This window comes from Prunus avium, chromosome 8 (assembly GCF_965620075.1).
Source record: "Prunus avium chromosome 8, drPruAviu1.hap1.1, whole genome shotgun sequence".
Classification (NCBI taxonomy): Eukaryota; Viridiplantae; Streptophyta; class Magnoliopsida; order Rosales; family Rosaceae; genus Prunus; species Prunus avium.
In genome coordinates this window covers 24,995,844-25,009,101 of record NC_142291.1, presented here as the reverse complement: position 1 = coordinate 25,009,101, position 13,258 = coordinate 24,995,844, and the positions used below count along the sequence as shown (strand labels likewise).

The 13,258-nt window shown below is 38.8% G+C and overlaps 1 protein-coding gene and 1 pseudogene across 1 annotated transcript; both read left to right on the top strand.

The window, feature by feature from the left end:
• Nucleotides 1–3,778: 3,778 nt before the first annotated feature.
• On the top strand, nucleotides 3,779–7,140 carry LOC148292374 (uncharacterized; annotated as a pseudogene).
• LOC148292373 (putative leucine-rich repeat receptor-like protein kinase At1g35710) lies at nucleotides 3,836–7,542 on the top strand. The gene is made up of 2 exons (XM_088245159.1): nucleotides 3,836–7,043; nucleotides 7,148–7,542. Exons 1-2 carry the CDS (start codon nucleotides 7,034–7,036, stop codon nucleotides 7,525–7,527), a joined length of 390 nt encoding a protein of 129 aa, XP_088101285.1. The 5' UTR covers nucleotides 3,836–7,033; the 3' UTR covers nucleotides 7,528–7,542.
• Nucleotides 7,543–13,258: the final 5,716 nt, after the last annotated feature.

Sequence of the window (13,258 nt, the reverse complement as noted above, 5' to 3'; positions counted from 1 at the left end):
AGACGTTCAGGAGGAGGTGGAGTCCGACATTGAAGAGGAAGAAGCTGGGCAGCATCAACAACACACTCAAGAAGAAGAAGAGGCTCAAGAACAGGTGGAGCCATCATCTATAGCTCGGTCCAGGCCCAAGAGAACCATCAAACCACCTCAAAGGTTTGGATGGGAGATGGATGCAGTTCACTATGCCCTAAATGCTAGTGAAGAAGAACCAACCACGTTCCAAGAAGCTGTTGAGAACAAGGAACGGGAAAGTTGGATGGAAGCTATGATGCAAGAGATGGAATCTCTACACCAAAACTCAGTTTGGGAGTTAGTTCCTAAACCCAAAGGTCGCAAGGTTATTGGCTGCAAATGGGTGTTTAGGAAGAAAGAAGAAATGCATGAGAAGGGTGCCACCTTATTCAAAGCTCGGTTGGTGGCAAAAGGATTCTTGCAAAAGGAGGGAGTTGATTATGATGAAATCTTCTCTCCGGTGGTGAAACATACTTCTATACGACTACTACTCTCCATAGTAGCACAAGAGGACATGGAGGTGGAGCAAATGGATGTGAAGACTGCTTTCCTTCATGGTGAATTGGAGGAAGACATCTACATGAGCCAACCTCAAGGGTTCATTGAAGCAGGGAAGGAAAATCTGGTTTGCAGGTTGAAGAAGTCTTTGTATGGACTGAAGCAATCTCCAAGGCAGTGGAACAAGTGCTTCGATTCTTACATGATGAAGATTGGGTATAGAAGATGTGAATCTGATTGTTGTGTGTACTCTCATGCATTCAAGGATGGTAACTTCATCCTTTTGCTTCTTTATGTTGATGACATGCTAATTGCATGTAAGGACATGTCAAAAATCCAGAATTTGAAGACATTACTTGGAAGGGAGTTTGACATGAAGGATCTTGGTGCTGCACAAAAGATCCTAGGAATGGAGATAAGGAGAGACAGAAAGGAAGGCAAGTTGTGGCTGTCACAAAGCAAGTATATTTCCAAGGTACTTGAAAGGTTTAATATGATGGATTGCAAACCGGTGTCTACTCCTTTGGCGGAGCATTTTAAGTTAAGTGCAAAAGAATGTCCTTCTACGAATGTGGAGAAGGAGGAAATGAGTAAAGTTCCATATGCAAGCTTGGTAGGGTGTCTCATGTATGCAATGGTGTGCACACGCCCCGACTTAGCCCAAGCCGTTAGTGTGGTGTCAAGGTATATGGCGAATCCTGGAAGGCAACATTGGACAGCAGCAAAATGGATTCTCAGGTACTTGAAGGGCACCAAAAGGCTTGGGATATTGTTTGAAAGACAACAAGGAAAGGCATGTGTGTCGGGGTATGTAGATTCTGATTATGCAGGAGATCTAGACAAGAGGAGATCCACCACAGGATATGTCTTCACTTGTGGTGGAGGACCGATTAGTTGGAGAGCAGTGTTACAATCGGTTAGTGCCTTGTCTACTACGGAAGCGGAGTATATGGCTTTAACGGAAGCTTCAAAAGAAGCGGTATGGCTGAAGAGATTGGCAAAGGAATTCGGGATAGCTCAAGACTTGGTGGTGATTCTAAGTGACAGTCAAAGTGCTATTTGCTTAGTGAAGAATCAAGTGTTCCATGGGAGGTCCAAACACATTGATGTGAGATACCACCGGATAAGGGATTGGGTGAATGATGGAGACATCACAATAATGAAGGTTCATACAAATGAGAACGCTTCAGATTGCCTAACAAAGCCAGTCACAACAGCTAAGTTCAAGCATTGTTTGAGCTTGCTCAATCTTGTTACATGCTAAAGATTGAGGTGGAGTTCTTGAGAGTTATTAGGACGATTCTCAAGACATTACAGATGTCCTAGAAGGCAATGATGTCCACAAGGAGTATTAGGCTCGCCATGGTGGAGATTGTTGGGAAAATGGCTCACCTAAGGATACAAGGTTGGTTTTGGCGCTGAAAGGAAGATTTTGAATCTGCCTAAAAGCGACCGGTCGCTAGGCATTTGCGACCGGTCGTTTTGAAGCAGATTCGAAGTCTGGAGAAACATCAACGAGCGACCGGTCGCCAGTTCTTTGCGACCGGTCGCAGGAAGCTAGCGACCGGTCGCTTAGCATTTGCGACCGGTCGTTTAGAAGCAGATTCAAGGTCTGGAGAAAAAAAAAACCAAAAGCGACCGGTCGCCAGTTCCTGGCGACCGGTCGTCCCAGTCGTGCTGTGACGATTTCTTACGCGTTTTCAACAGTGTTTTCAATGGCTATCGCTTTCCACAAGATTTCAGAGGCTTAGTGGGTCACTTCTGAGTTAAATGAACGTTGACTACCTGCTGGATAGTTGGGAGAGCACTCATGGCTAATTGGTTATCTTATTTCAAAGATATCACTCTCCATTTTCTGGTGTAAGTGGGAGGTGGCTGAGTTGGATTCTATTTACCTACTTGATCTGACATTTAGTCTAAGTGGTGACTAAAGGGAAGAACGTGGAGGACAAGCTGATATCTTATCTCTTGTCTATTGGCTTGTGTAGGAAATGGGGTGAAGTAAGATAACACAAGAGGAGAAAACAAGTTGAATAATTGTAAGTGGAAGAAGCTGGTATTCCAAGTTGAGTTAGAGCTGAAGTTTTAGTTGTGTGTTCAGAAAAACTAAGGGGAGAGCAAGAGAGTTCTCTAAGTGTATCAAGGTGTTGAGCAAGGGTGTGAGAGAAACAGATTGTGAGGGTAGTGTTCTAAGGGGGTTTCCTTTGTAAACCAAAGTTGTAACCTATCTTCATTAGTGAAATTTCTCAAGGTGATCACCAAAGAGGATGTAGGCAATTTGCTGAACCTCTATAAACACTTGTGTCATTTGTGCTTGGTTAATTTCTGTGTGTGTGTGTAAGACTCATCCATCATTGAGTTCTTTGTCCAAAGTCCATCAACAACAAGATCTTAAAAGGGCAGTGAGTTAGTTATTAATTCTCAACAATAACATCTTCTACTTATGAATTCAATTCAGGCACTAATTGATTAGGAAATTTTTTTTCGTGTTTACAGTCATATAGTTATATGGTGGTTAAAGGCGGACCCACAGCAAGGCCTATGCCATGGCCTGGTCCCCCAATTTAATTTTCAATCTCTTGTACTAGATTATAAAATATATGATATATCAATATAATTACTGCAATTCGATTAGTGCTGGCCCTCTCAGTAGAAGATGAAAAACCTATGTGGAAAGTGACTTTGAAATTTTGGCCCCTCCATGTTAGGAATTCTAGCTCCGTCACTGATGGTGATACTAACTCACTTGTTAAAATATGAATGGACGACAAAGTAATGTCATAGACTTGTAAATTGTAATAAGTTGCTTCACACACTTTAGCTACTTAATGTTTGTTTAACTTGATAAGCCAAATAATGAGTAATAGTAATTCCACTTAACTGGCTGCTCTGCCTTTTAAGCTTTAAAATACGTAAGCCAAAGCTTGCAACTAAAATAATGTAATTTTATTTAGGAAGTGGCTATCATTCTGCTTTCCTAGTGGCTTCTTTAATGCTAATAATTTTGTGGACGGTTACCTTTTCAAAGCCAAAAACATGTGATGGCGAAAAATGATTTTCACATGTGAAATCCAGTTCCAAATGGGTTATAAGCCGAAATTGTGCGTGTGAAACAAATTAATGGGAGAGTCCAAGTGAGATGTGTAACTCGTGCTTCTTCTCTATATAAGGAAGCATGCATGCATCTAAGAAATGAACCATCCACGACAACAATTCCCAAACTTTGTCACAAGTTGACAAACTCAAAACAGATCCAACACTAAAGCAAATGCAAGTCCAAACCATGCCGATGATTCAGAAACCTCTTTCCCTCCTCTTTCACATTTTCATGTTTTCCTCATTGCCACTGATCACAACCGCATCATCATCTCCAACACCAAGAGCACAGGCAGAGGCCCTGATCAAATGGAAGAGAAGCTTTTCTTCTTCTTCTCCTCCACCACCTTCACTTCTCCATTCATGGTCCCTCACTAACATCAACAACCTTTGCAACTGGACCGGCATTGCGTGCGGCAATCACACCACCAAAACTGGAACAGTCTCCAAAATAGACCTCTCCAACATGAACATCACTGGAACATTAAGCCGATTCGACTTCATCCGGTTTCCCAATCTCACTCACTTCAACCTCTTCAGCAACAATTTCAGTGGACAAATTCCATCTTCCATTGGCAACCTCACCAGCCTCACATTCTTGGACTTGGGCAACAACTTTTTTGATCAAGAAATACCATCTGAGATAGGCAGGCTAGCAGAGCTGCAGTACTTGAGTTTCCACAACAACAGTCTCTATGGTGCCATCCCTTATCAACTAAGCCATCTCCAAAAGGTACGGTACTTGGACCTTGCATCAAACATCTTTATGTCTCCTGATTGGTCCAAGTTTTCTGGCATGCCTTCATTGACCTACCTTGATATTCATGATAATACTCTTCTAAATTCAAGTTTCCCAGATTTCATATCCCACTGCTGGAACTTGACATTCCTTGACTTGTCTCAGACTAATATGACTGGCCAAATACCAGAAGCAGTATGTAACAATCTCTCCAAACTTGAATATCTCAATCTCACTAACAATCTGTTTCAAGGACCCTTTCCAAAAAACTTTTCCAAACTTTCCAAGCTCAAACACCTTCATGCACAAGTGAACAAGTTCAGTGGCCCAATTCCATCTTCTATAGGCCAACTCAGAGAGCTGCGGTACCTTGATCTTCGAAACAATTTCTTAAACTCTTCAATCCCTTCTGAACTTGGTTTTTGTACCAACCTCACCTACTTGGCCCTGGCTTCCAATAAACTCAATGGGGAATTGCCTCTGTCCTTGTCCAATCTGAACAACATCAATGAATTGGGTTTATCTGAAAATCATCTTACGGGTCCCATCCTGCCTTCCCTTATCTCCAATTGGACTGAAGTGGAATCTTTGCAACTTCAAAACAATAAGTTCAGTGGGAATATTCCAGCAGAAATTGGCCTGTTGACAAAGCTCAACTACCTTTTTCTAAACAACAATAACTTCTCTGGATCAATTCCTTCAGAGATTGGTAACTTGAAAGATTTGACAAAATTGGCTCTTTCAGGAAACCAGCTCTCAGGGCCAATTCCTATGACACTGTGGAACCTCACAAATATTAAGACAGTCTACCTTTACTTCAACAATCTCACTGGGATGATTCCACCAGAGATTGAAAATATGGTGTCGCTGGAGGAATTTGATGCAGACACTAACCACCTGTATGGAGAGTTGCCAGGCACCATTTATCGGCTTACTAAATTAAAGTCATTCTCTGTGTTCACCAATAATTTTTCGGGAAGCATTCCAAGGGATTTTGGCAGGTACAGTCCTAATTTGAGCATTCTGCGCCTTTCGGACAACAGCTTTACAGGAGAGCTGCCACCAGAATTGTGTAGCGGTTCTGCTCTGGAAGAATTGTCTGTAGGTGATAACAACTTCTCTGGGTCATTGCCAAAGTGCTTGAGAAATTGTTCAAAACTACAAAAGGTTGCTGTTGGTCACAACCAATTCACGGGAAGCATTACAAATTCATTTGGTATTCATCCTAATCTTAACTCTGTTTTTCTCAGCAATAATCAATTTGTTGGTGGAATCTCACCAGAATTGGGAGAATGTGAAAGTCTCATTCGCTTATTGATGGATAGAAATAAAATTTCTGGTCAAATCCCATCTGAGCTTGGGAAGTTGAGCAAATTGGGAGTACTAATCCTGGACTCTAATGACTTGACTGGATACATTCCGGCTCAGTTGGAAAACTTAGGCCTACTGTACAAGCTCAATCTGAGCAAGAATCATTTGACAGGAGACATCCCCAAGAGTCTAAGCAATTTGACTAATCTCCGGGAACTTGATTTATCCAAAAACAATTTGTTAGGAAACATCCCCACAGAGCTTGGTAAGTTTGAGAGGTTGTCAACTTTAAATCTGAGCCACAACAATTTATTTGGTCAAATACCACCAGAGCTTGGTAATTTGCCCTTGCAGTACTTGTTGGACCTCAGCAGCAATTCACTTTCAGAATCGCTTCCTGCAAAACTGGCTAAACTAAAACATCTGCAGATTCTTAATGTCTCACATAACCATCTCTCAGGGAGCATCCCAGAAACATTTTCCCAAATGGACAGTCTATTTGGCATTGATTTCTCTTACAATAACTTGACTGGTCCAATCCCAACTGGTGACGCTTTTCGAAAAGTGCCTTCAAATGCCTTTGTTGGAAATGATGGTTTATGTGGAGATACAGAGGGACTAAATCCATGCAACTCAAATCGCGGAAAGTCCAACAAGATTAACAAGGTTCATCTTGGACTCCTGGTTTCTGGTACTTTAATATTAGTGGTTGCAACTACAAGTGCTGCTGTAGTTCTAAATTTCTGCCGCAAATCAAAACCAAAGGAAACTGAAAGTCCTAGGATGTCTTAGAGTTTTGATTCAGGGATATGGGGAAGATACGGAAACTTCAAATTTGGTGCAATTGTGAAGGCAACAGAGAACTTTGATGAGAAGTACCACATTGGAAAAGGAGGATTTGGGAGTGTCTACAAGGCTGTGTTGGGCAGGGGAAAAGTGGTTGCAGTTAAGAAGCTGAACATTTCAGACTCTAGTGACATTCCAGAAATAAATCGCCAGAGTTTTGGGAATGAAATACGAACCTTGACAGAAGTGAGGCACAGAAACATAATAAAGCTTTATGGGTTCTGTTCATGGAGGGAGTGCTTGTACTTGGTGTATGAATATGCAGAGAGAGGTAGCTTGAGAAAAGTATTGTATGGGACAGGGGAAGCAGAACTTGGATGGAGAACAAGGGTGAAAATTGTGCAAGGGCTAGCTCATGCAATTTCTTACTTGCACAATGACTGCTCTCCTCCAATTGTTCACAGGGACATAACTTTGAACAACATACTACTCGAGAAGGGTTTCGTGCCATGGTTATCGGATTTTGGAACTGCAAGGTTGTTGAGCACAGATTCATCAAATTGGACTTCTGTAGCTGGATCTTACGGCTACATGGCTCCAGGTAAAATCCAACAAACTAATATTCAATTTATACATGACTTATATTGACATATTGTTTATGATAGAAAAATGTTGGTTGATTTTGTTGCTTTGATGTGCATGTAGAGCTAGCTTTCACAATGCGTGTGACGGATACGTGTGATGTGTACAGCTTTGGAGTGGTGGCATTAGAAATAATGATGGGAAGGCATCCTGGGGAGCTTTTAGCTTCTCTATCAGTCTCATTACCAGAAAATGCAGAATTGCTTTTGAAGGATTTGTTAGACCAACGACTAAGGCCTCCTCCCGGTCAGTCAGCAGCAGCAGTGGCTTCTGTGGTAACCATGGCTTTGGCATGTACGCGCACTAATGCAGAGTCAAGACCGACCATGGATTTTGTGGCAAAAGAACTAACATCAGCCAGGACCCAGGCTAACCTCTCTGCACCATTTGGCATGATCATCATCAACAAGTTGGCAAGTTTTCAAAACCAGAAGAATTTTTAAACATAGGACCACACATATATGAATACTAATTGTTTATGCACTGATGCAATGTTAACGGTTGTAGCTCTATCCTGTCAACGTGAACGGTTGTAAACGTTGATTTATAACAATTATTTATGTGTATGTGACGACTCGTGTTACTAATATTCATGAATCGATTACTCATGTAATCCAACAGATTATGTTAAAACTTCTATGTTATGCATTTGATTAAGTTTTCAAACCAACAAAAGTAACACTTCCGACCTACTAACAACCAAAGTGTCCAGAAAGAAAAGAACCAAAAACTAGTTAGCAACCACCAAACTGTTGGGGCCTAAAAAGAAACTGGCCCCTTAAAGTGCATGAAAGAATGTTAAAAATTTCCAACAAGGTGATAGATTGCTGAAAAAAGTGTAGGGTAGAGTCCAATATCTGTCTGTGTAGACAAACGTGAAATTGAAAGTGAAGTTTGAAGATGAGCAAATTCTCTATGTATGTATTTTTCTGTGAGACTCAAAAGGAATTCATCTTCAACTTCATGATTACCATCTTTCAAAGTTAGCCTTGCCTACTATAAACAGAAAAAAGAAGCAGAAAAATATTACAATTTCGATTAAAATTTCGACTAGTTGCCCTGCAAAATAAAATAAAAATGTTGAAATTTCAACATTGAAATCACCGTGAGAAATACCAAAGAAATATAGGGAGCATTGCAAGTATGTATCAAAACCTTATTAAAATCTTATTTGCGGACCACCATGGCTCAAGATAGAATAAATGGACTCGCTATATTATGCATTGAAAGAGATATGTTGAAAAACATTAAATATGATAATATAATTGATGATTTTGCTTCTAAAACTGCAACAAGAAGACATTTTAAATGATCTTTTGTGATTAGGATTTCATTGCTATTTTTATTTTGTAGGTGCGTATGAAGGTGATGCATAGGGACATGCAAGTTAATTTGTTGTTGATTGTAATGTTTTCAATTGGGTACTCTTTTTCCTTCATTTGAGGTTTTGTTCTCCTTGGGTTTTCCTCAAACAAGGTTTTAATGAGGCCCAAAGTGTTCTATATTATCGATTGTAAACTCTTATGATTTTAATAAAATTTATTGTCTGATAAAAAAATTATAATTATATTTATTTATTTGTTTATAAAGGGGACATTCTTAAACTTTGGCGATAAAAAAATTAGATTTTTATTTATTTATTTGTTTATAAAGAGCACATTCTTAAACTTTGGCCCTAGGCCTTAAATCACCCAGGGCCGGCCCAACCTCCAACTTTTACCAACTCATATTCCATTCATTTAATAACAGTACGTAGGTAGCCTATATGAATGGGAGTTGCTAAAATATGAATATGGTTTTGAATATGTTACGTTCTTATTTTATTCATCTCCATAAGGAGGTATATATAAGAGTTTACATGAGTGCTTTACAAGGAATTAGATCCAGTAAAGAATTAGGAAAGTATCTCCTAATTATACAATGATTTGACAACTATATAAAATAGGAAAGTAAATCCCTTCATTAATCAAGGAAATAAATCTATAAAATAGGAAAGTAAATCCCTTAATTAATCAAGGAAATAAATCTCCTTGATTAATTAGGAGACTCACTTCAACACTCCTCCTCAAGTTGGTGCATATACGTCACAAATGCCCAACTTGGTAAGTGAGTCATGAAATACTCTGCCACAAACAGCTTTGGTTAAGATATCTGCCAGTTGATCTTCTGATTTTATGAATGATAAGCGGATGGTCTTCTTCTCAATTTTTTCTTTGATAAAATGTCTATCCACCTCAACATGTTTGGTTCGATCATGTTGAACTGGATTATGGGCAATATCAATGGCTGACTTGACTTTAAGTATCTTAAGATTCGATCAACAACATTCATATGAGAAACACTGGGTGAATGCATAAACTGACTAACCACACTCACAGCATATGCACTATCTAGTCTTGTGTGTGCCAGGTATATCAACCTTCCAACAAGGCGTTTGAAACTGTTCCTTATTGGTTGGTTCTTGGTCCATGTTTTCACACAACTTGTGATTCATCTCAATGGGTGGTGTGGTACTGGAGCTGAAGCGGGCAAAATCTCATAAGACGGTTCAATTTCCTCCTCCTGATTTTGACAGCATGGAGAAAACTGATCGTTTTCCTCTGGTGACCGGTCGCTGAATTTTGGCAACCGATCGGTTTGAAACAGCTTCTCTGACTACCAGTCGTTTTCCACTGGCAACTGGTAGTTTTGAAGCAGATTCTCCGTGTTCGAAGAACTAAGGGGGGATGAGGAAGTGGATTCGGTGGTTTGGGAAACGATGTCCATGGCAGCGGAAGGATTTAAGAATAAGAGAAAAAAGATGTGTTTAGGGTTTCAGGATAAGAGGATACGAGGATTTAGATATGGAAATATGAGGAATACGAGATGAGGGATTTGATTCAAAGTTTGTGTTTCAAGAAAATTCAATACGAGGATTTAGATATGGAAATATGAGGAATACGAGATGAGGAATTTGATTTAGGAATTTGATGTATGAATTTGATGTAGGAATTGGATTTGGATTCGAAATCAGGTTGGAAGGTTGGGATTCGGATTCGGATTCGGATTCGGATTTGGATTTGGATTTGGATTCGGATTCAGGTTGGAAGGTTGGGATTCGGATTTGGATTCGAATTTGGATTTGGATTTGGATTTGGATTTGGATTCGGATTCGGATTCAGGTTGGAAGGTTGGGATTGGGATTCAGATTCAGATTCGGATTCGGATTTGGATTAAATATGAGAAATTTGATATGAGGAGTTTAAAGAACACCGAAAACCTGTGAACATGGCTAAGGACACAGAAACCCTGTGAACACGGCTTAAGAACACAGAAACCCTGTGAACACGGCTTAAGAACATAGAAACTTCTCTTCAATCCTCTTCTCCCCCTGAAGAGAAGGGTATGTCGAAGTCAAGAAAGAGGCAAAATCTCCATGTGAAAGATAAACAGATCTTTTTTCACTCCCCCTCCCCCCTTTGAAGAGGAGGGGAGGAGAAATTTTGATATGAGAATTTAGAGACAACCGAGGATCGATTGCTCTGATACCATGCTAAAATATGAATATGGTTTTGAATATGTTACGTTCTTATTTTATTCATCTCCATAAGGAGGTATATATAAGAGTTTACATGAGTGCTTTACAAGGAATTAGATACAGTAAAGAATTAGGAAAGTATCTCCTAATTATACAATGATTTGACAACTATATAAAATAGGAAAGTAAATCCCTTAATTAATCAAGGAAATAAATCTCCTTGATTAATTAGGAGACTCACTTCAACAGGAGTGGCAAACATTCTTGCGTAATCTGAAAAGACAGCGTAAGAAAAATTTTATGGGAACATTTTTGGTGATCACAATGTTGTAAAGATAATGGGTGGAGCTCACATATTGGATTCCTTGTCAGCCACATCTTGGAGGGTTATCACCTACACACTCATGGGGGTATGGCCAAACCTCGTTAAATGTTGTGTCTCATTTACTTTACATACAGCTCAATATTCTAGTGTATCCCGTTTATTTTATAATACGTTATCAGCACGAATCCTCTTCCAAATACCAACTGAGTTCTCCAATCAAACTCCTCTACTTTATCACCTTATTTGTCATGCCCCAACTACCAATCTCTACAACTGCAGCATAGTCCTCGAAAGAAACTTATCAGGGATGGAGACTGAAGCAGAGAATTATGCAAGCAGAAAGATAAAACCCACCAAAACATGATAAGCTCTTCATCTTTTTATCTTCCTCATTTATTAATACTCTACACCTTTCAATACCACTTTCTATATATGCTGACTAATGGCAGGTGAGAAAGCAACAAGATTCTCATGGGCATATGCACAATAATCACTTCAATATCATTGTTGGCCAAGATTCATTTTTTATATATGGTTGCTTTATTAAAGGATCATTGACTATTTTGGTATTGGTATAATATATTATATTGAAAAGTGGTAATATAATATACTATATTTATTTGCTTTCCTATTACTAACCACTAATAAAAATGGACGGTTTCACTTCCTATATTTTTAGTGGTGGTTTTATCCCCGCATTTACTTTATTTATTGTATGGTGTAGGTTTATTACCCATTCAACAGTATTTATTTAAAAGTGTGGCACGGATTTATCGTCCACACTTGCCTTTACTTTTTATTCAAAAGTATGGAGTAGAATTAGTGCCCATACAAGCATATTTACTTTATCGCACATGTACTTTATTATTTAAAGTATGGTGCAGAATTAACGTCCATACAATAAGCAATTTCAGTTATGAATTTATTTTACCGCACATTTACTTTTATTTAAAGTATAGTGCGAGTTCATCGTCCATACCAGCAATTTATTTACAAGCAATTTATAGCAATTTATTTTATGAATTAATTGTGTGATATGATGAGTTTTACAATATACAAATCGGGACCAGAAATTCTTTGATCCTCATCATACAGCTACATCAAGACCTGAAGATCCTTGATGATGATAATGATATGAGAGCTGGCAGTCTCTCTGGTACTATATTTGTAAACAAGAGATCGGACCTGAAGATCCTTGATCCTTGACATGTAAATAAGGACCTAGAGTTCCTTGATAATGTAATAGTACCGTATTGGTTAATAGTGTCATACACATGAATAGTAACTGTACTGGCAAATGTATTGTATGCATGAATAGACACATATTCATGACCTGATGAATAGTACTATATATATGAATAGTGACGTATACATAAATATTAACCATTTTGGGTAAACCGTCACTATATACAAAAGGGAACCTGCAGTTCCTTAAACTCATGGATGAGTAATTAAATGAGAAGCCATAAGCTCCTCAAAACATTAACAATTATGTACGGGACTGAAATCCCGAAATATGTACGAGAAATTATAAAAATGTCCATACCTTGAAAACATGCGATTTTGGCCTGAAGTTCAAAATCTGACAATATTGAGAACCTGAAGTTCCAACAGTTAAATGGCCAATCTTTGAGGTATTATTGAAAATTGTGGTATACCACATATTTCTTTGGCATAAGAAAATGATGAATTTAATAAAGTTCGATTCTATTACAATTGACACCTCAAGGAAGAAATATATTTTGTGAATTCCGGTTGTTAAGAATACACCGTGAAATGGATAATATCAAGATAAACCTCAAAGGATGAATTGAGGCTCCCCATATATTTTGTTACATTATATGATCTGGGGTGGAAGCCCATGGATCCAAATATATGAGAGATCCCGAACCTGAAGTTTTGGGTATATAGTAGTTAATGTTCTTCACTACTATATTGCAATATTATCATGGCTTTTAATCAATTTATATTTCATGCCCATTTGAAAAAGGCAAATAAATTTTGAAGTAGTGTTTAGCCCGGGCTAGAAGTTCCGGACTCACATGCATTGAAATATTTAATTTGTTTGTTGTGATTATTTGAACCTATAAGGCACAAGGTTCCAAACTGTCATTTTGAAAAGACGTAAAAACCACAGGTGCAAGTTTAAGAATTTACCCAATTATTATAACAAGAAAGAAGCATACAACATATAGATTCTTTTCACCTGCAAGGAAGGAGCATGCTCTGTAAAATCTATAAAATTCCATTATGTTTTGGAAGCCTCTGAAGGAAGAGGATGGTGCCTCTTAAGCCTAGCCATGAGCCTCTCTATAGCATGTCAAGCCTTGTC